Raw genomic sequence first — 21,963 nt, forward strand, 5'->3', positions numbered from 1 at the left:
TATAGCAAATTCCCATTGGCTATCTATTTTACCTATGGTACTGTAAGTTTCCATGTTACTCTTTCCATACATCTCACCCTCTCCTCCCCTCTCCCCATGTCCATAAGTCTATTCTCTGTTTCTCCATTGTGGCCCTGTAAATAAATTCTTCAGTACCATTTTTCTAGATTCCTCATATATGTGTTAAAATATGATATTTATCTTTCTCTTTCTGACTCACTTCACTCTGTATAATAGGTTCTAGGTTCATCCACCTCATTAGAACTGACTCAGATGTGTTCCTTTTTATGGCTGAGTAATAGTCCATTGTGTGTATGCACCACAACTTCTTTATCCATTCATCTGTCGATGGACATCTAGGTTGCTTCCACATTCTAGCTATTGTAAATAGTGCTGCAATGAGCAATGAGATACATGTGTCTCTTTCAGTTTTGGTTTCCATAGGGTGTATGCCTAGGGGTGGGATTGGTTTTACTCCTAGTTTTTTAAGGACTCTCCATACTGACTTCCATAGTGGCTATATCAATTTACATTCCCACCAACAGTGCAAGTTTCCCTTTTCTCCATACCCTCTCCAGCATTTATTGTTTGTAGACATTTTGATGAGGGCCATTCTGACCAGTGTGAGGTGATATCTCATTGTAGTTTTGATTCATTTCTCTAATAATGAGAGATGTTGAGCATCTTTCATGGGTTTGTTAGCCATCTGTATGTCTTCTTTGGAGAAATGTCTGTTTAGGTCTTTTTCCCACTTTCTGATTGGGTTGTTTGTTTTTCTGGTATTGAGTTGTATGAGCTGCTTGTGTATTTTAGAAATTAAGCCTTTGTCAGTTGTTTTATTTGCTATTATTTTCTCCCATTCTGAGGGTTGTCTTTTCACCTTGCTTATAGCACACTTTGCTGTGCAAAAGCTTTTAAATTTAATCAGGTCCCACTTGTTTACTTTCATTTTTATTTTCATTATTCTAGGTGGGTCATAGAGGATCTTGCTTTGATTTATGTCATTCTGAGTGTTCTGCCTATGTTTTCCTCTAAGAGTTTTATAGTTTCTGGTCTTGCATTTAGGTCTTTAATCCATTTTGAGTTTATCTTTGTATATGGTGTTAAGAAGTGTTCTAATTTCATTTTTACATGTAGCTGTCCCATTTTCCTAGCACCATTTATTGAAGAGGCTGTCTTTGCCCCATTGTATATTCTTGCCTCCTTTATAAAAAATAAGGCACACATAGGTGTATGGGTTTATTTCTGCTCTTTCTATCTTGTTCCATTGGTCTGTATTTCTGTTTTTGTGCCAGTACCATGCTGTCTTGATGACTGTAGCTTTGTAGTATAACCTGAAGTCAGGAAGGTTGATTCCTCCAGCTTCATTCTTCTTTCTCAAAACTGCTTTGGCTGTTTGGGGTCTTTTGTGTTCCCATATGAATTGTGAAATTTTATGTTCTAGTTGTGTGAAAAAATGCCATTGGTAAATTGATAGGGATTGCATTAAATCTGTAGATTGCATTTGGTAGTATAGTCATTTTCACAATATTGATTCTTCCTACCCAGGAACATGGAATATCTCTCCATCTGTTTATGTCTTTTTTTATTTCTTTCATTAGTGTCTTATAGTTTTCTGTATACAGTTCTTTCATCTCCTTATATAAGTTTATTCCTAGATATTTAATTCTTTTTGTTTCAGTGGTGAATGGGATTGATTCCTTAATTGCTCTTTCTGATTTTTCATTGGTCATATGTAAAAATGCAAGTGATTTCTGTGTACTGATTTTGTATCCTGCAACTTTGCTATATTCTCTGATTAGCCGTAGTAATTTTCTGATACTATCTTTAGGGTTTTCTATGAAGGAGATCAACCCTGGGATTTCTTTGGAAGGAGTGATGCTAAAGCTGAAACTCCAGTACTTTGGCCACCACATGTGAAGAGTTGACTCATTGGAAAAGACTCTGATGCTGGGAGGGACTGGGGGCAGGAGGAGAAGGGGATGACAGAGGATGAGATGGCTGGATGGCATCACTGACTCAATGGACGTGAGTCTGAGTGAACTCCGGGAGTTGGTGATGGACAGGGAGGCCTGGTGTGCTGCGATTCATGGGGTCGCAAAGAGTTAGACACGACTGAGTGACTGAACTGAACTGATGTTCAGTATCATGTCATCTGCAAACAGTGAGAGCTTGACTTCTTTTCTGATCTGAATTCCTTTTATTTCTTTTTCTGCTCTGACTGCTGTAGCTGGAACTTCCAGAATGATGTTGAATAATAGTGGTGAAAGTGGACACCCTTGTCTTGTTCCTGATCTTAGGGGAATGCTTGCAGTTTTTCACCATTGAGAATATTGTTTGCTATAGGCTTATCATATATGGCCTTTACTATGTTGAGGTAGCTTCCTTCTATGCCCATTTTTTGGAAGAGTTTTAATCATAAGCAAGTACTGAATTTTGTCAGAGGCTTTTTATACATCTATTGAGGTTATCATATGCTTCTTATCTTTCAGTTTGTTAGTATCATTTATCACATTGATTGATTTGTGTATATTGAAGAATCCTTGCATCCCTGGAATAAACCCAACTTGTTCAGGGTGTATGAGCTTTTTGATGTGTTGCTGAATTCTGTTTGCTAGAATTTTGTTGAGGATTTTTGCATCTATGTTCATCAGTGATATTGGCCTGTAGTTTTCTTTTTTGTGTGTTGTCTTTGTCTGGTTTTGGTATCAGGGTGATGGTGGCCTTGTAGAATGAGTTTGGAAGTGTTCCTTCCTCTGCAATTTTTGAAAGAGTTTTAGAAGGATAGGCATTAGCTCTTCTCTAAATGTTTGATAGACTTCTTCTGTGAAGTCATCTGGTCCTGGGCTTCTGTTTTTTGGGTGATTTTTGATCATAGCTTCAATTTCAGTGCTTGTAGTTGGGTTGTTCATAACTTCTAATTCTTACCGGTTCAGTCTGGGAAGATTGAGCTTTTCTAAGAATCTGTCCATTTCTTCCAGGTTATCCATTTTATTGCCATATAGTTGTTCATAATAGTCTCTTATAATCCTTTGTATTTCTGCATTGTCTGTTGTAACCTTGCCCTTTTCATTTCTAATTTTGTTGATTTGAGTATTCTCTCTTTTTTTCTTGATGAGTCTGGCTAAGAGTTTGTTAACTTTGTTTATCTTCTCAAAGAACCAGCTTTTAGTTTTATTAATCTTTACTATTGTTTCTGTCATTTTTTATTTCCACTTGGATCTTTATGATTTCTTTCCTTCTACTAATTTTGGCCTTTTTCCTTCTTTTTCCAGTGGCGTTAGGTGTAAAGTTAGGTTGTCTATTCAATGTTTTTCTTGTTTCTTGAGGTAGGATTGTATTGCTATAAACTTCCTCTTAGAACTGCTTTTGCTGCATCCCATAGGTTTTGAGTTGTCGTGTTTTCATTGTCATTTGTTTCTAGAAGATTTTTTTTTATTTCCCTTTTGATTTCTTCAGTAACCTGTTGGTTACTTAGAAACATGTTGTTTAGCCTCTATGTGTTTGTGTTCCTTACAGTTTTTTCCTTATAATTGATACCTAGTCTCATAGCATTGTGGTCGGAGAAGATACTTGTTATAATTTCAGTTTTCTTAAATTTACTGAGGTTTGATTTGTGACCCAGGATGTGGTCTATCTTGGAGAATGTTCCACTTGAGAAGAAGGTGTATTCTGCATTTGGATGGAATGTCCTGAAGATATATCAATGAGATCCATCTCATCTAATGTATCATTTAAGACTTGTGTTTCCTTATTAATTTTCTGTTTTGATGATCTGTCCATTGGTGTGAGTGGGGTGTTAATGTCTCCTACTGTTATTGTGTTACTGTCAATTTTTCCTTTTATGTCTGTTAGTGTTTGTCTTGTGTATTGAGGTGCTCCTATGTTGGGTGCATTGGATAAGGAAATGGCAACCCACTCCAGTACTCTTGCCTGGAAAATCCCATGGACGGAGGAGCCTGGTGGGTTACAGTCCATGGGGTCACAAAGAGTTGGGCATGACTGAGCGACTTCACTTTCACTTTTCACTCTCATGCATTGGAGAAGGAAATAGCAACCCACTCCAGTATTCTTACCTGGAGAATCCCAGGGACAGAGGAGCCTGGTGGGCTGCCATCTATGGGGTCACACAGGGTCGGACATGACTGAAGTGACTTAGCAGCAGCAGCAGCATGTTGGGTGCATAGATATTTACAATTGTTATGCCTTCCTATTGGATTGATCCCTTGATCATTATGTAGTGTCCTTCCTTATCTCTTGTAATCTTTATTTTAAGGTCTATTTTGTCTGATATGAGGATTGCTACTCCAGCTTTCTTTTGCTTCCCATTTGCATGGAATATATTTTTCCATACTCTCATTTTCAGTCTATATGTGTCTTGAGGTCTGAAGTGGGTTTCTTATAGCCAGAGTATACATGGGTCTTGTTTTTGTATCCATTCAGCCAGTCTGTGTCTTTCGGTTGGAGCATTTAATCCATTTACATTGAAAGTAATTACTGATGTATATGTTCCTATTGCCATTTTGTAATTGTTTGGGGTTGGTTTTGTAGGTCTTTTCTCTTCTCTTGTATATCTTGACTATATAAGTCCATTTAACATTTGTTGTAAAGCTGGCTTGGTGGTACTGAATTCTCTTAACTTTTGCTTGTCTGAAAAGCTACTTATGTCTCCATCAATTTTGAATGAGATTCTTTCTGGGTACATTAATCTTGGTTGTGGATTTTTCCCTTTCAGTACTTTAAATATATCCTGCCTTTCCCTTCTGGCCTGCAGAGTTTCTGCTGAAAGATCAGCTGTTAAGCATATGGAGTTTCCCTCATATGTTACTTATTGCTTCTCCCTTGCTGCTTTTGATATTCTTTCTTTGTGTTTAGTCTTTGTTAGTTTGATTAGTATGTGTCTTGGCATATTTCTGCTTGGGTTTATCCTGTATGGGACTCTTCATGCCTCTTGGACTTGATTGGCTATTTCCTTTCCCACAATGGGGAAATTTTCAACTATAATCTTCAAAATTTTTCTCATATCCTTTTTTTCCCCTTCTTCTTCTGGGACCCCTATAATTCAAATGTTGGTGCATTTGATATGGTCCCAGAGGCCTCTGAGACTGTCCTCAGCTCTTTTCATTCTTTTTACTTTATTCTGCTCTTCAGAAGTTATTTCCACCATTTTATCTCCCAGCTCACTGATTCGTTCTTCTGCTTCAGATATTCTGATATTGATTCCTTCTAGAGTGTTTTTAATTTCAGTAGTTGTGTTGTTCATCTGTGTACATTTACTCTTTAATTCTTCTAGGCCTTTGTTAATTGATTCTTGCATTTTCTGCATTGTGTTTTCAAGGTTTTTGATCATCTTTACTATTATTATTCTGAATTATTTTTCAGGTAATTTTCCTATTTCCTCTCCATTTATTTGAACCTCTGCATTTCTGGTTTGTTCCTTCATCTGTGCAGTATTTCTCTGACTTTTCTTGTTTTTAAGTTATTGTGTTTGTAGCCTCCTTTTCCCAGGCTTCAAGGAAAGTTGAATTCTTTCCTTGAAGAAGGTTGAATTCTTTCTTCCTTTCGGTTTCTGCCCTCCTAAGGTTGGTCTGGTGGTTTGTGTGAGGTTCGTATAGGGTGAGATTTGTGCTGAGTTTCTGTTTGTTTGTTTTTCCTCTGATGGGCAAGGCTAAGTGAGGTAGTAATCCTGTCTGCTAATGATTTGGTTTGTATTTTTGTTTTGTTTGTTGTTTAGATGAGGTGTCCTGCACAGGGTGCTACTGGTGGTTGGGTGATGCCAGGTCTTGTATTCAAGTGGTTTCCTCTCTGTGAGTTCTCATTATTTGATATTCCCTAGGGTTAATTCCCTGGTAGTCTAGGATCTTGGAGTCCAAAGGCTCAGGGTTTGATCTCTGGTCAGGAAGGAAGATTCCACAAGTGGTTTGTTATGACATTAAGGGAGGGTGAAACAAATATCTGAAAATGAGAAACCAAAGATGAACACCAGGCAAATGGCAGTTAGAAAATCAGGCAAATAATAATTAAAATAATGGAATATACATATATACATATACACCCACGAGCAAAGTGAAAACAGCCCAACAAAAATAAAGCAGTAGACTGACCCAGCAAACAAAGGAAATAAAAAATTATATTTACCAGTTAAGGACAAAACTAAGTTAAGCACAAACTGGAAAGTGAAAGAATAAATGTAGAAAAAATATAATAGGTTTAAAAAATTATTAAAATTATAAAAAGAGAAAAAAAAAACGGAAGAAGAAAGAAAAAGGGGATAAAAAGGAAAACTCCACAGAACTGCAAGAGCCCAGTGTAGAGGCATAGGTTTATAACAACAGTAGAAAGTGTGACTGAATATACACATATACATATACACCCATAAGCAAAATCAAAACAGTACAACAAAAATTAAGTACAATAGATTGACCTGGCAAACAAAGGAAAGCAAAAATTATATCTACCAGAACAAAACTAGTTAAAGCACAAACTGGAAAACAAAACTGAAGCAAGGTGCCAATTGGAGAATAAAGCAATGAAAATAAACCTACAAATACGTTGAGAGGAAAGGAGAGAAAGAAAAGAAGAAAGAATAGATATGTAAAGTTAAACAGAGGTAGATAAAGAAGATTTATATACATTAAAGATTAACTGCAAAGGGAAAAGAATAGTAGGAAAAGCAAACAAAGAATAAATGTAGAAAAAATAATAATAGGTTTAAAAATTTTAATTTAAAAAAGAGAAAAGAAAAAAAAAAAAGAGGAAAACTCCACAGAACTGCAAAAGCCCATCATAGAGGCAGAGATTTATATTGACAATAAAAAATGTGACTGAGGAAAAAGAAAAAACGAAAAAAGCTGAAACGCTTAATTGGATTTCTTAGTGCCAATAAAATTGACAACTACAACAGATGGGGGGCGGGGAATCTGAAAGAATCTACAGAACAAGTCAAAATATAAGAATAATAAATGTCTTCCTTGAGTCACTGCTGTCAGAGTCCTTTCCCTCACTGGGAGTCACAGTCCACCTCACCTCCCTAGGATGCCCTCCAACACTGTACTGATCTCTGGACCTGCTGTGGGGGCTGCTCACATTCTAATCTGTCCCGCTCCTGTGTGTTCTTGCCTCCAATGTCCACAGCTATCAGAGCTAGGGCGTTTTATTTTGTGGGAGCTCTCAATGGCCTTTTATATATTCCATAGACACAGTCTGCTTAGTTGATGTGTGGATTTAATCTGCAGCTTGTACAGCTGGTAGGAAGGTTTTGGGTCTTCTTCCCTAGCTGCACTGCCTCTTGGTTTCAATTGTGGTTTTATTTCCACCTCTACATGTGGGTTGTCCACTGGGGTTTAGCTCCTGAGGCCACGCTGGAGGGCTTGGGTTTGCCCTTGTGAAGGCCAGATATGGAAGTGATGCAGCTGATTGGTTTGCAGTGGTGCTGGCATCACCAGGTACTCAGGGGGGTTGGTGCCTAGGGTAGTAGAAATATAGTCCTCTAGAAGGGTGTGGCAACTAGTATTGGCCAATAAGCTTCAGTATTCTTGCCTGGAGAACCCACTCTCTGGCAGAGAAGCCTGACAGGCCACAGTCTACAGGGTGGCAAAGAGTCGGACAGGACCAAAGCGACCCTATGCACATAAACACGAGACTTTTTTTTTTTTTTTTTTGCCTGTGGCAGCTCTGCCCCAGTGAGAGTTGAGTGTGAAGATGGTGCAGCTGCTTGGCTTGCGGGGACCCTGGTGGCACCAAGTACTCAGGGACACAGACTGCCTCCGCAGCAGGAGTTATGGCCCTATCAGAGTCTTTTTTTGAACCTCTTGTAGCTGGCGATCAGAAGGCCTCTTTGACCAGTCTTTCTCCGTAGCTCCACCCGTTCAGGCATCTAGAGGGCTCCCTTGGCTGGGGTCCTTTTCTGTAGATCAGTGCATCAGGCACTTAAAGGGGCACCCTGGCTGAGGTCCTACTCTGTAGTTCAGTGCCTCAGGTGTTTGATGGTCCAGCCTCTCTATTGTTCAGCTGCTGTTGTTGACACGTGGAGAGAGAGAGGCTATGGTAATGGCTCCAACCCCTATGCGTGACTCAGTAGTGTTGCCTTGCTTTCAGGGCTGCCTGGCTCTCCTCCATAGGCATTTCCCACCATGATCTCCTCCCTCATATCCCCTCGATCCATCTCTCCACAGTCAACAGCAGCCCCCAAACTGGGATTGCTGCACAATCCCTAAACTCCAGCTCCTGCCTCTGCCCCTTCCAGGAGACCCGCATTCCTGCCCGGCATATGTATGGCTGTGGCAAGGACTGCCTGATTCTCATTCCATTTAGGCTACTACAGATCAGCTGTTTCACTCTCAGCCTTAAATGTTTCTCCTCTGACTCAGACAATTGCCCCGCTGTCGGGATCAGACCCCTGCTTCAGTTCTCCCACCCACTGAGGGCAGGTGCAGTCCTACTAACACTCCTGTTTTTCCCCCTAGTTCCTTCATCCTACCGAGTTCTGCGTGGTTCTATATATTCTTTCCCACTGGTCAGGTACTCCTGTCCGCTGTCAGCTGGTGTTCTGCACGCATTGCTCTGTCTGAAGGTGTATTCTTGATGTATCCGTGGAGAGAGATGTACTCCACATCCACCAGCTCCTCTGCCATCTTGTTCTCTCCTCTTTTGTTTTAATTAATTTTTAAAATTGAAATATAGTTGATTTACAATGTCTTAATATTAGTTTCAGGTGTACAACATATACTCTATTTAAAGTCACCATATAGTATTGGCTATATTCCTTGTGCTGTATATGACATCCTTGTATTTTATTTATCTTATACCCAGGAGTTTGTACTTAATCCCCTTCCCCTTTCTCACACCTCCCCCCTTCCCATCCCCCCATGGATAACCTAGTTCTCTGTATCAGTGAGTCTGTTTATGTTTTGTTATATCCATTCACTTATTTTTTAGTTCCCATGTATAAGCGACTGAACTGAAATGAACTGATGTATAAGTGAAAACAGTATGTACTTTTCTCTGACTTACTTTACTAAGCAAAATATCCTGTAGGTCCATTCATGTGGATGCAAAGTTTTGCAAAAATTGCAAATTTTTTATGACTGAATAGTATTCCATTGTGTCCATCTTCTTTGTCCATTCGTGTGGTTTTTTTTTTTTTTTTTTTTAAGTCAAGGGTTCTTTTATTTTAAAATGAAGTTTTAAAAATATATTTATTTATTTATTTATTTGGCTGTGCCCGGTCTTAGTTGCAGCACACAGAATCTTCTATCCTTGTTTCAGCATGTGGGATCTTTAATAGGATCTAGTTCTCCAGCCAAGGATGGAATCCCTGCATTGGAAGCACAGCATCTTAGCCATCAAGGAAGTCCTTATCTATTCATCTATTGATGGACACTTACATTGCTCTGTACTGTTTTCCATTACAGCAGTGTCAATTTACACGCCAACCAACAGTGTACTAGGGTTCCCTTTTTTCTCTAGTCTTGCCAATTTATTATTTGTGGTCTTTTTGACAGTCGACATTCTGACAGGTGTAAAGTGCTGTCTCATTGTGCTTTTGCTTTGCTTTTCTAGGATGATTAGTGAAGTTGAGCATCTTTTCATGGGCCCTTTTGCAATCTATATGTCTTCTTTGGGAAAATGTTTGTCAGCTCTTCTGACTATTTTTAACCAGGTGGTTCATTTTTTTTAATATATATATTTTGAGTTGTATGAGCTCTTTGTATGTTTTGGATATTAACCACTTATAAGACATGTCATTTGCAAATAACTTTTCCCATTCAGTAATTTGCCTTTTCATTTTGTTGATGGTTTCCTTCTTTGTGCAAAAACTTTTTAATTACTTTCCATTGTTTATTTTTGCTTTTGTTTCCCTTTCCTAAGGAGACAGATTCAAAAAAATATTGTTAAGTTTTATATTAAAGAGTGCACTGCTTATGTTTTCTTCTAGGAGTTTTACAGTTTCCAATTTTACATTTAATCCATTCTGAATTTATGTTTGTATGTGGTATGAAAAAAAATTCTGATTTCATTCTTTTACATGTACTTGTCTGGTCTTCCCAACACCACTGTTGAAGATACTGTCTTCCCCATTGCATAGTTTTGCCTCCTTTGTCCTCGATTAATTGGCCATAGGTGTGTAGGTTGATCTCTGGGCTCTCTCTTCTGTTCCACTGATCTGTGCATCTGTTTCTGTGCTGGAGGCCTGTTGTTTCTTTTTAAACAACATAAAATGTTGGGCTGGGACATTGCTGTGGGAATTTTAGTTACGGTGGCCAAAGAAGGTGGTTTTAAAGACCTGAGAGAAGTGAAGGAGCTAGCCATGAACATACTGGATGCAGAAATTCCAAGCAAAATGCACATCAGTTGCAAAGCACCAAGGTGGAGATGTCTCTGGCACGTTAGAGGAAAAGCCAGGAGGCCAGTGTAGCTGGAGCAGGGTGAAACTGAAAGTCGCTCAGTCATGTCTGACTCTTTGTGACCCCATGGACTATACAGTCCATGGAATTCTCCAGGCCAGAATACTAAAGTGGGTAGCCTTTCCCTTCTCCAGGGAATCTTCCCAATCCAGGGGTTGAACCCAGGTTTCCCACCTTGCATGCAGATTCTTTACTGCCTGCAATGCAGGAGACCTGTGTTCAAGAAGCAGAGTGAACACGGGGGAAAAAGTTTGGAGACAAAAGAGGAGTCATGAGCAGGTCACCTACTGATGACCTCATAGACCATCTAAGAACTTCAGCCTGTTATCCAAGGGAGTCCAGATTTCCTTTGGATAGTTTTAAGCAGAAGAGTGAACTAATCTTCTGTATTTTAACAGAAACATTCTAGCTGCTATGATGGGCTGAGTGGGGCTGGGAGGCTGAAGCAGGGAGGCCAGTGAGGAGGCTTTTTTAAAATTCCGAGCAAGAGATGATTTTATAGGAAGACCAGTTGCATGGGGATTGAAAAGGATTGTAAAAGGAAGAGGGGTCAAGGATGACACCAAGGTATTTGCTAAGGCTGGAGGAATTCAATTGCATTACCTGAGATAAGAAAGGCTAGGGAGCAGAGACGGGGGCCGGGGGGGGGGGGTGGCTCAGGGTTGGACAGATTAGTTTGAGATACCTACCGGGCATCCTGCTAGGGGTGTCAAATTGGTGATTGGATACATAGGTCTAGAGTTAAGTAAGAGGTGGTGTTGAAGGTATAGATTCAGGAATTATCATTACATATTTAAATTCTGAAGGTGATATGATATCCCCTGAGATAACTAAGAGGATGTTGAGATGGAAAGAGCAGAAGCTCCAGGAGCAAATCTATGGCCCTCTGGGAGTTAAGAGTTTTGCGAGCTATGAAGGGATGGCTAGAAGGTAGAAGGAAACTAGTGAAGTGTAACTTGATAGAGGCCAAATGAGGAAAACAGTTTAAGAGAAAGAATAATCCATTGTGTCAAATGCTACAGAGAGGTTAGATAAGGTAAGACTGAGAACTGATGGTTGGATAGAGTATGATTTCTCTAATTCTCCCCTGACTTATGATGGGTTGTCTTGCTCTGACTTCCCCCCAACAGGTTGTAGCAGATACCAATGTAAGTGCCATAGCAACTCAGCTTGAGAACCTGTCTACGGGCCACCGCATTGGTTCGCCCACTGCCGAGCATCATCTGGAGGACACAGAGTGAGTATTCTAGAAGCAGAGTGCCTCTTAAGTGTGTGGGCAAAGCTCAGCGAGACCTTGTCCAGACTGTAGAGTGTGCTCCCTAAGGGAGAGGAATGGATAGCGCACATTACATTTTCTGAGTCCTGGAGAACCTCCAAGAAAACACCAGGTTGCTCCACATCTCAGAGGGCTTTGTTCCATCACGTGAATTCTTCATGAACTGTTGCTCTCGGGCCTGCACACACTGCATCTGGCCACTGTGTGTGTGCCCTGTCTGCCTAGAAACCCAGATTGATAGCCTAGGCTCACCCTGCTTTACTATGCAGAGAAGCACGTGCCCTCGGTTTCTAAGCTAAAGTCTTGTTCTGAGGTTAACTCTTCTTGTCATACTTGCTGGCATTTTTTTGCTAAAACCTGTCACTGAAATTAAAAGTCGCTCACCAAAGCAGTGTTTCTCAAACTAGAATATCCATAAAAATAATCTAAAAGGCATATTTTAAAATGCTAATTCTTCTGGCCCATTCACAGAGAGCCTGAGAAGGTGGTCAGCATTGGGTTTCTCCAGGGAAATGTTGCTGCAGATAAGCTGGGGACGCAGACTTTGAGAAATGCTGCCCCAGAAGTTACGCCAGTTCCACAAGTCACTAGCCAGTGCTCAATAAATGTTTGTGGACTGATCTGAGTGGTTTATTGGAAGGATCTGATGATTACAGCCATTCCCAACTTTTTCCTGATTGTTCATCAATTTAAATGAGAGCTTTGAGTTTGTTTTTCTTAAGAATATTGAACTAGGCTCATTTTATTTTCTTTTCATTATGAAAATAATGAATGCTTGCTATTAAAATGGACAAACACATGAAAGTATAATACTTTCAAGCCATAGTGGCCCTTTATTTAAAAAAGAAAATCAGGACCCTTGTGGGAAGAATAGTGTTCATGTAACACCCTTCAATGTGTTGTGGAATTGCAGAGGTGCCCTGTTACCCTGGGTACTTTGCTATGATCCCACAGCTGCCAGCAGGCTGGGAACCACTAGCATAAAAGAATTCAAAGATCGTTATAATCTGACCACTGTTAACATTTGGAGGTTTTTATTTTTTTACTAGTCTTCTACATGAAAGTGTATTAAAACTAATAAAATGAATTGAAAGTGTGAGATAAATGGAAACAAACTCCATGTAGTATTGCCAGTGGAGGAGTGGAGCTGGTTTCCTCCTCTCCTCAAGAACACAGGCTCTAATTGTGAATAGGCACAGTTATGAAGGTCTCTAAGGATTTGGCGGGCCCCAGGGACTAGCTTTAAAACAATGGCTTTGGACTTCAAGGTTCCCAGCTCAATATCCTTGGAAATGGGGGCTATGTTTAAAAGAGGAGACATGAATCTTCATGTCTAGTCAGTGGGCTATTACTGAGAATGCTTATAAGGCCACAAAGTGATGAAAGGTAGAGTCGCATTCATGACATCATTACCATTCAGCCATAGGGGGTAATATGCCATCATTTCAGCAGATATTTATTGAGTGCCTTCCTAAGACACTGTACAAGTACTGGGTCCTGAGGACTCAAACTCAGAAACATAGGCGAAGGCCATTGCCCCAGTTCTCATGGAACTGCCAGAGAATTAAAAACACAGACCCATAAATCCATGGTTATAAAACAGTTGGTAAGTGCTGGAGAACCAAGTTCAATGAGAGAGAGAACTAAGCACAGTGTCCTCTGAAACCATGGAAGAGAGACAACTCAACTAGGGAATGTACTTGGCACTAAATGCCTAAGCTGAATTTTAGAATAATTGAAAAAAGCTGGAGTGTCATTGGAAACAGTTAAAATATATATGGCATAGACATTCAGAAATTACTATAAATGCCTGCTGTAAACAACCAGTAGGTGCATCAGCAAACAGCAGGTGTCAACAGGAAGCAGCTGAAAATCAAGCTTAAAATAAGCCAGGCAAAATCAAGGCACAGAGGAAGAGTGAGGCAGACGGCATATTCAGAGGTTGCTCGTATCCCAGGTTTGCAAATTTCTCTGAGTTTGCAAATAGCGCACGACTGGCTGCACTTATATTAGATGGTGCTGCCTCTCGGACAAGCATGCTGTTGCAAAACAAGTGATACTGCCAGGATACACAGACAAACCTGCAAATAAGGCAACAGGCCCCGGGGTATTGGAACTCCTTTAGGTTTTTACCCTTTGGACAACTACATACAGGAATAAGAAACTGGCGTTAGTTAAGCTTAACTCCTTGTGAACCCACACAGGTAATTTAATTTTTAGCTATGTTGTTTCTGAGAGAGATGACTTCCACACTGGACGAAGCTTTGACAATCCAAATGATAGATTTGAAACAAATGCTCTTTAACCATTTTGCTTCACCTTGGTTTCTCTCTTCTAGATTTCAGTTCTCATTTACAAAGTCATGATCCTGAGGCTGTGACAGGCACAGTGCTTGGTGCTGGGAATACTCAGAGGGCAGAGCCTGCAGGAGTTTTTAGGCTGGTAGAGGAGAAGGATGGTTAAGGAATATGGCAAGTGCTGTATGGAAATATAAACCAAGTACAAAGGGAGGACAGAGAAGGTTGGGGTGAATGCTTCCAAATGCGTCAGGGAAGATTAGACGTGGGCTTTGAAGAATGATTTCCCACTCTCCGTGAAAGTGGGGATCACTTGTGGTAAGGATATTCAGACAGCAAAAGAGCAGCCATTCCCTGAACTCTCGGGCTGACATCACCTGTTCAGAAGTCCACCTGCAGACTGCGGGGTACAACAAGCTCAAGTGATATCCTGCCTCGCCATCTCCACGCACGTTCTTCACAGATGTAAAGACAGTTCTGTTCGGCTTTAAACAGTAATTTTAAAAGTTAAAACCTAAGCAAATAGAGTACTTTGACAACTTCAGCATCATGACTTTATTTTGTAGTTAAAAAAAACCATGGGTTTTATGAAAGAGAAACCTCTAAAACATCCAGAATATTGGCATAATATGGGAAATTCAAAATAAGTTTCTAGACTGCTGACAATTTGATTTGATAAGCTGACCTTCATTGTTTCGCAGTATGAAAGTCTCTCAAATCTGTGTTCTTCCATGAAAATGAAATTTCCTCTCAATATCTATCCTTGAATTAAACAGCGTGCATTGTGCTTTCAGAACACCTCCACCTAAGATTATTACTTTGGAGAAAGGCTCTGAAGGATTGGGGTTTAGTATTGTAGGGGGTTTTGGAAGTCCCCATGGAGACCTGCCAATTTATGTCAAGACTATATTTGCAAAGGTATTTTTTTCCTTTTACTGTACTTTTTTTTGTTTTAATGAAACTTAGGTGAGATTTTTTTTTTAATGTTTTACTTTACTTCACTTTGACACCTGAATGCATGCATGTATGCTTGTTTCATTTTCATCTTATAGAAAATTCCTGCACCACACAAGTGCAAGAAGAATTCTTTTATAAAAGTGGAATCACAAGAAGTATAATATTCTTTGGACCCTTTTACAAAAGTAGATGCTAACAGATTTCAAAGAGTGTCTTCTCTAAACAACCAGTATAAGGAGCATGGCACACTCTCTGCGAAAGCTCTTTGGCCTTGGAAGTATTGTTCTGGCTAGAACAAAGATTTAGCTTTCTACTAAAGAAAGATAGCAGAGGGCCATGGCATAAAGCTTTGTACAAGCCTGGGATCAGTGCAGCATTAATGGCTGCCCATCACCAAAACCTCAGGATGTTTTAGCTAAAGGTGGTTTTCTCTCTTCCAATAGTCTGCCAAGTACTTACAGGACAGCCCAGTGTGTTAGACTAAGCCTGGATAATGGTGTTTTTCAGGAGTTAATTAGTCCAATTCATCCTACTTAATACACAGGTCATGGTATGAATTTCATTATTAAAGTTGGAATCTAAATTCATTATAAACTTTTAAGATCTCTGAAAAGTATTTAGTACTGATATTGCAACTTTATTCTTCAATGCTTTTACCACAGTCATTTGTTTACTAATTGATCAAATTGCTTCCTAGTGCTTTATTTTCCTAAAGAAATAAAGGCCCTCAAAAAAGATATGATAGATTCTTTCTCTTTCTAGAAAGCTGTGCTATACCCTACGTACAAGTTTGCTTTTACCTGTGCAGACCTTATCACTTGTTAACTGGGTCTGTGATCTGACACAGACTTAATCCTCTGGCTCCTGCTTTTGGAACACGTTAGGCAGCTGCAGATCTCCACTCCTATCGCCGTCTCGCAAGATTGTCTGTTAAGGAGGCATGTTATTCCCAAACACACGGCTGGTGATGGATGAAAAGGAGAGGAAGGCAGATCAGAAGCATTCTGGGACTTCCTGGATGGTTCAGTGGTTAAGACTGTACTTACACCACAGGGGAATCAGTCCCTGATTGGGGAACTGAGATCCCACATTCCACACGGTGTGGCCAAAAAAGGAATAGATTTTTTTTTTTAATATTTTAAAAAAAGAAACATTCTGGATAACAGTGCTGTCCCTGTCTGATAATCTCCATCGTGGATAAACCACCTATAGACCCTCCTTTTCCTAAGATAACACTGTAAATAGCTGTGGTCATGATCTTTGAGGGGGTTGTTATGTGTTGCATTTAAAAGAGCCAACTCTGGAGATAAGGACAGTGGAAAGGCAGCTCGGTGAGCCCCCACTTTTCAGCAGGTTCTGCCTGCCTGCCTTTGTCTCTGTAAAGTCCCTCCAGAATGTCTAATCATCAGCTCCCTTCCTACTTGTCTCTGGAGAAGGAAATGACACCCCACTCCAGTATTCTTGCCTGGAAAATCCCATGGACGGAGGACCCTGGTAGGCTACAGTCTATGGGGTCGCAAACAGTCAGATACGACTGAGTGACTTTACTTCCTACGTGTGAGGACATGGGCTACAGTCCCGAGAGAGGACAGGTTAGCTCTAAGGTCTTTTGCCCTGGGGCCTAGTTCAGCAGTCTGCCTATCCCTGTCTACACGTTCACAGAGACTGTGGAATGAGTCAGGTGCTGTTTCTCAGAATAACAGGACGTGCGTTGCTGGCAGGTTTTTAAAAAGAAACTATTATCAAATCAAGGGGGAAAAGATTAGTGTGAATAATACAGACTGAAGCTCACACAGAATGCTCTTTTCATTGAAAATGATCATTTAGAAAGCACCTACATAAGTAGTAACATTGTAATAAATATTGAGGATCCTTGGTATGTTTCATATTTTAAGGAATGGACCTTTTTGGTAAAGTGAGACACACATGAAATGAAAAACTCTGAGCAGAAAAAAAAAAGTTCCCAGGTACTAGCTTATAACCTACTTAATTCAGTGTCAGTAAAATATTTCAGTGCAAATTATCATTATTACTATTCATACAGTTTCATGGAGTTCATTATAATATATTTGATTTTTTGGCCACAGCTCAAAGTTTGTGGGAGCTTAGTTCTCCACTCAGGGATTGAACCTGGGCCTCCAACAATGAAAGTACAGAGTCCTAACCACTGGACTACCAGGGAATTCCCTATGATAGGGTTTCATTTAATGACTCTCTTTTTTTCAGAGTGAACTAGTATATCATAATATAAAAGTTTTCTATAGAGAATCAATAAACTAAAAGCTAGCAAAAGAGTTCTTTTAAAGTGAACTCTTTCTACAACAGATTTTGACACCAAGCTAAAGATTCCCCCCATAGGACTCTTGAAGCTCTAAGAACTATAGCTATATGTTTTCTATTTTTTTTTTTAAACACTGAACATATGTTCTATAAAATGTTTATCTCTGATTCAGGTTTTTGGATCTCGGATGTCCACAGGGTGTGGGTTATTATGTGACCTTTTTGGTGTCCTGTGCATCTTTTAACAGTTCTCTTGCTCAACTAAGAAATTAATTTGGCCCATCCAGGTCTTTTTACCCCCCTCCTAAAGTAGGAAGCCTCACAGGCTCTTAGGGCTCATAGGATTTGAAAGGCTTAGTCAGTCTGATTAACAGGCTACCAGGGCCTTCCGTTTTCTTTCAGGTGTTTGACTGAAAACTTCAAAATCAAAACCAGCTTTTGGTCTTAGTCCCATCAGCAGCCTAATTTTACTATAAACCAACATGAGATTGGCCTAAAGACTTCAGTAACCCTGAAAATCGAGGGAGCAGTTTTTTGAAGCCTGTGAAATCAGAAAACATGAGTTTGATCATCATTCATTTCATTATACTACCACAATTGTGCAGATACCCTGTGCCATACACTGACTCTTTGGAGCAGGCCCAAAGGTAGCTGTTTGAGCCCGTTTTACAGCATCAGGGAAGGGGAAGTGACCGAGCTGAGACACCGCAAAAGGGTAAGGCCATGTGTCCTAGCTCGATGAAAGTCAGTCTGTGAGCCATTTATTTCCTTCTTCCCTTGTTTAGCCTACAGATACCACACTGATAAAAGAGCAGAGGAGATAACAGGTCAGTGTAATTATCAAGTAAACACAGCAACACCTGAAACAGTGTACACTTCCTAGAAAGCTGAAAAACCATCCTTTTTCCATTGGTGAAAATGAAAACTTGAAGAGCTTAACATGCTTTTTAAAAAAGTAATTACACAGGTATTTGAGTTTACTGAAGCCCTTAAATCTCAGCATGTAAAATTTACTTAAATCAAATTAGATTTATCCATACACACTTTCTTAAATAGAAAAAAAAAATGAGTAAAGGTGCAAATTGATCTTGGTATTTTCCCCCCAGTATAATCCGGGTTTTGAGGTTTTTTTTATGACACCTTTATACAGGAATTCCACCCTTGTCACAGTCAGGACCGCTACACTATGGGACGCAGGTCCCTGGAGTGTCAGTGCCTCTTAGCTCGGCTTCTGCAGGAGTCAATCAGGGACCAGGTGCCTGCATGCCTTGATTAATTTCCCCATAATTCAAAATCATGTAGAGTACTCCTTTGGCATGAACTTTTCAAAGAATTCTCAAAATTACCCTGGCAGATGGAAAAAGCTTCCTGTGAATCATTTTCTATGTCTTGTCTTTCTTCACTCTTCCGAAGTATTTCTAATAATATCATGATGTTTTTGATCCTCAGCTTTAGAATGAAAAAAAGCCCAAGTTTCACTTGCTTTGTGCCATGCCGAAGAGCCATGTATGACTGAATATGTAATGAAAGTAGTCATTTAGAAACTTGTTTAGGTGGATCAAAGATAAAGCTGACAGTTTTGAATATGATATTGTAAAATGTTAGAAATGCTCCACTTCTGTGTATTTACATATAGGACAGTTTTATTGAGATCTAATTCACATACCATACAGTTCACCCATTTAGAGGCTATAGTCACTTTTGATAGATCACTACAGTGCTGGCACCTTTTCAGTATAATGGAACCCTGTATGATGATGGTGTTGGCGATAAAACGAACACCAGATTCCGTTCTGCCTTTGTATGCTACCTATTCATGAAAATGACATGATATGACATTCAGATCCCATTCAGTACTGAATATTGAAATAAGGTCCTACTTGTATTAAAAAAAAAAAGTGAATGTCAGGACATTTCTAGTAGTATATTATGTAAACAATGCATAATTATAATTACTATTCAACCTTAGGTCAAATAACATCCTACATTTTTCTTAGTTTTATTAATTTAAAAACATTACCTAGAAATCATTTTAATTGGTAGTTTTAAAAGTTTTCTTTTACTATGCACACTATAACATTAATATTATTTGAATATTCATTGCTTCACCCTGGTTAAACTGGAATGTTTCTTATTTGTAGGGAGCAGCTGCAGATGATGGCCGATTGAAGCGAGGTGATCAGATTTTAGCTGTTAATGGCGAGACTCTGGAAGGTGTCACACATGAGGAAGCTGTGGCCATTCTAAAACGCCAGAGAGGGACTGTAGTCTTAACCGTGCTATCCTGAGCCTTGGGTCACAATCACAAGATAGATGTGGTTGTAGAATATTCACAGGAAAACAAAGTTCTGAGAAAGGATAAAACCCAGCCTCAACTAAAACCCATCTCCATCCTTACCGTCCCAACCTCTCTGCTCAGGAAAGATGGCCTGGGTTTCACATGAATTTCCCACGTCGACCATAATGTTTCCCAGCATCTCTCATCTCTTGCTGAGGTTAATTTCCAACAGCTGAGTCTTATGCATTTTGCATTTAACATCAGTGTTTATCAACTAGTAGTAAGTGGTTCTGATTATATTTGCTTAAACGGAAGTTAACAACCTCTCATTCCTTATGGTCTTCTCTCCCCATCCTGACTCATATAGAGGCTGAGCAGCAACCAGATCACATCCGATGAACAGAAACAAATGTTAAGCAACTTGTCATCTCACTCCTGATTTACGTATGCTAATTGTCTCTTCAAATACGCCAGAAAACATTAGCAGTGTAATTAACTTAGCAGTGATCCCCGTGATGAAAAAGCAAATTCTCCTGTGGGAAATTACTGTGCTCTTTTCTGTACAACTTATCGTCAAATAAGTCTTGAATTCATTTCTCTGGATAGATCTTTATAAGTTAGTCATTGGTGATTATGATGAGCCAATTTGCAGACTGTAATCTAAAAATTTTGAACGGCTTTCTAATTGTTTTCTTAGCTACATAATTGCATACCACCGAGCAAATGTACCTTCTTCTCAGCAGAAACAGTTAGCATCCATGTTCTGAATTCTAACAATGCTAAGTTATGCTCAAGTCTGGGAAGTTCATCTGGAGTTAATGGCATCTCAGTGGGCAGGCATCATTCCTACCCCTCAGGCTTCAGATGAGGAGGTGGAAGTCCCAGAACCACTGCAGAGATTATCAAGTTTTTACTAAAGTAAACCCAGTTCTGGGTGGCCTTGGCATTGTGCAAAGTGGAGTGACAAATTGCAGCATCCCTCTCCTTGGCTCCATACCTGTCAGTGTATCAGCACAGTGGGTAGGAATGTAGATAGAGCAATGCACTTAGCCACAGAGTGACTGAGCATATGAACTGAGTCTCAGAATCAGTCACGGCTCCTTGGTGAATATTTTCTGGTCTCCAGGGAGCCTCGCATGTGCTGCAGTGTGCCTGCTAAGAAAGTAACCACAGTAGAAAATACAAGAATACTTTTAAAGTTGGTTAGGGCCTTCTTTTTCAGGTGTTAGCAGGAAAAGGGGGGAGATGCTTATCTGTGAATGTTATAGGTTCTTCTATAAAAAAATGCACCACAAAAGATGAGTACCACGATGAGCAATAGAAGTAGGATGGCATTATTTGATGAAAACACAATGCTGCAAATGGTTTGCAATAATGATAAAAATATAATGGGCTCTAATTTAAATGTTATTTAATAGTATAGATTTTAATTGAGAATTATCTTTTAGTAGAGGTAATCACAAAGTGCATTAACTCTTGTTGGAATATTTTGTGGCTATTCCAAAGTATAGAGTGCCTAAATTTTATGTTGAAAATGTCTTTCATGACTGGTATTACGTTTTCTGAAATTACACATGGCTTTTGAAATTTTTATTGTATCCCAACATGCGCAGTGTTATTAGAAATTGTCTTTCAGTGCACGAGAACCTATTAGCCTCAGAACGTCCTATGTTAATTGTATCTGCAAGAACACCTGAAGCAGCTAAGAAGAAATAAAGCCCAAATAAAACTTGAAAATGCACCTTAAAAAAAATATATATATATATACTTTTGAAATGTGATTCTGCTTGATTTTGATGGAATGACCATTAAATAGACATTTTTAAGTAATATACTGTTGTTGTGTTTCTTTACACATTACCCTTTTAGAACATGCTACTAAAAGTCTCTTGATAAAGGAATTGTGGTGCTTGATGCTCCTTGCAGTAAATTGATATAACTAGTGCTTCTCATAACTGATTCTGTCTCTGCTTGCATGACTAGTAAATAACTGCCTTCCTAAAACCTTTTTTTTTTTTTCTCATTAGAACTTACCAACAAGCTAAGAGAATATGACGATGTGAATTTGTGAAAGGAGTAGTTCTCTCATAGCCACATATATTGTTATAGCCTCATCATTTGGGCCGTTTAAGTGTAGGAATGATATCACTATTTAGAAATAGCATGAGGGGGAAGTAAACCAGGAAAGATAAAACTCCTGAATGTTTATGCATGAGATGGTTCCAAAAATGCTAAATAAACATAGTTGCCAAGGAGTAAATGGGGTTTAATTGTATATGTTAAAGTTTAATTCCTGCAACTAATTTTGTGTTTTTATCAGCTCTTTTGTTCCCTAATAGAAAAAGGATCAACTTTTCACAAACTTTTCCAGTGTCCTATTATAATCTAGGATCCATTAATAGCTATCTCATATTAATAGCCAGTATGTTATCAGGCATTAGAAGAGATGCTTTACAAAGGAGAGGATAT

The 21,963-nt window shown here is 39.3% G+C and overlaps 1 protein-coding gene across 6 annotated transcripts in view; it reads left to right on the plus strand.

Annotated features, from left to right (window-relative positions):
- The window catches only part of PATJ (PATJ crumbs cell polarity complex component), a 394,842-nt gene extending 373,518 nt beyond the window's left edge, over positions 1–21,324 (plus strand). The window contains exons 43-45 of one of the 6 annotated variants that reach the window (XM_069593029.1): positions 11,537–11,643; positions 14,756–14,897; positions 19,358–21,324. In XM_069593029.1, coding sequence (XP_069449130.1) covers positions 11,537–11,643; positions 14,756–14,897; positions 19,358–19,504 — 396 coding nt within the window. In that variant the 3' untranslated portion in view covers positions 19,505–21,324. The remainder of the gene's footprint in view (positions 1–11,536; positions 11,644–14,755; positions 14,898–19,357) is intronic. The other 5 variants (XM_069593048.1, XM_069593038.1, XM_069593057.1 and 2 more) reach the window with 5 other exon arrangements.
- The last annotated feature ends 639 nt before the right edge of the window (positions 21,325–21,963 follow it).

The sequence above is a fragment of the Ovis canadensis genome, chromosome 1 (assembly GCF_042477335.2).
Source record: "Ovis canadensis isolate MfBH-ARS-UI-01 breed Bighorn chromosome 1, ARS-UI_OviCan_v2, whole genome shotgun sequence".
NCBI lineage: Eukaryota > Metazoa > Chordata > Mammalia > Artiodactyla > Bovidae > Ovis > Ovis canadensis.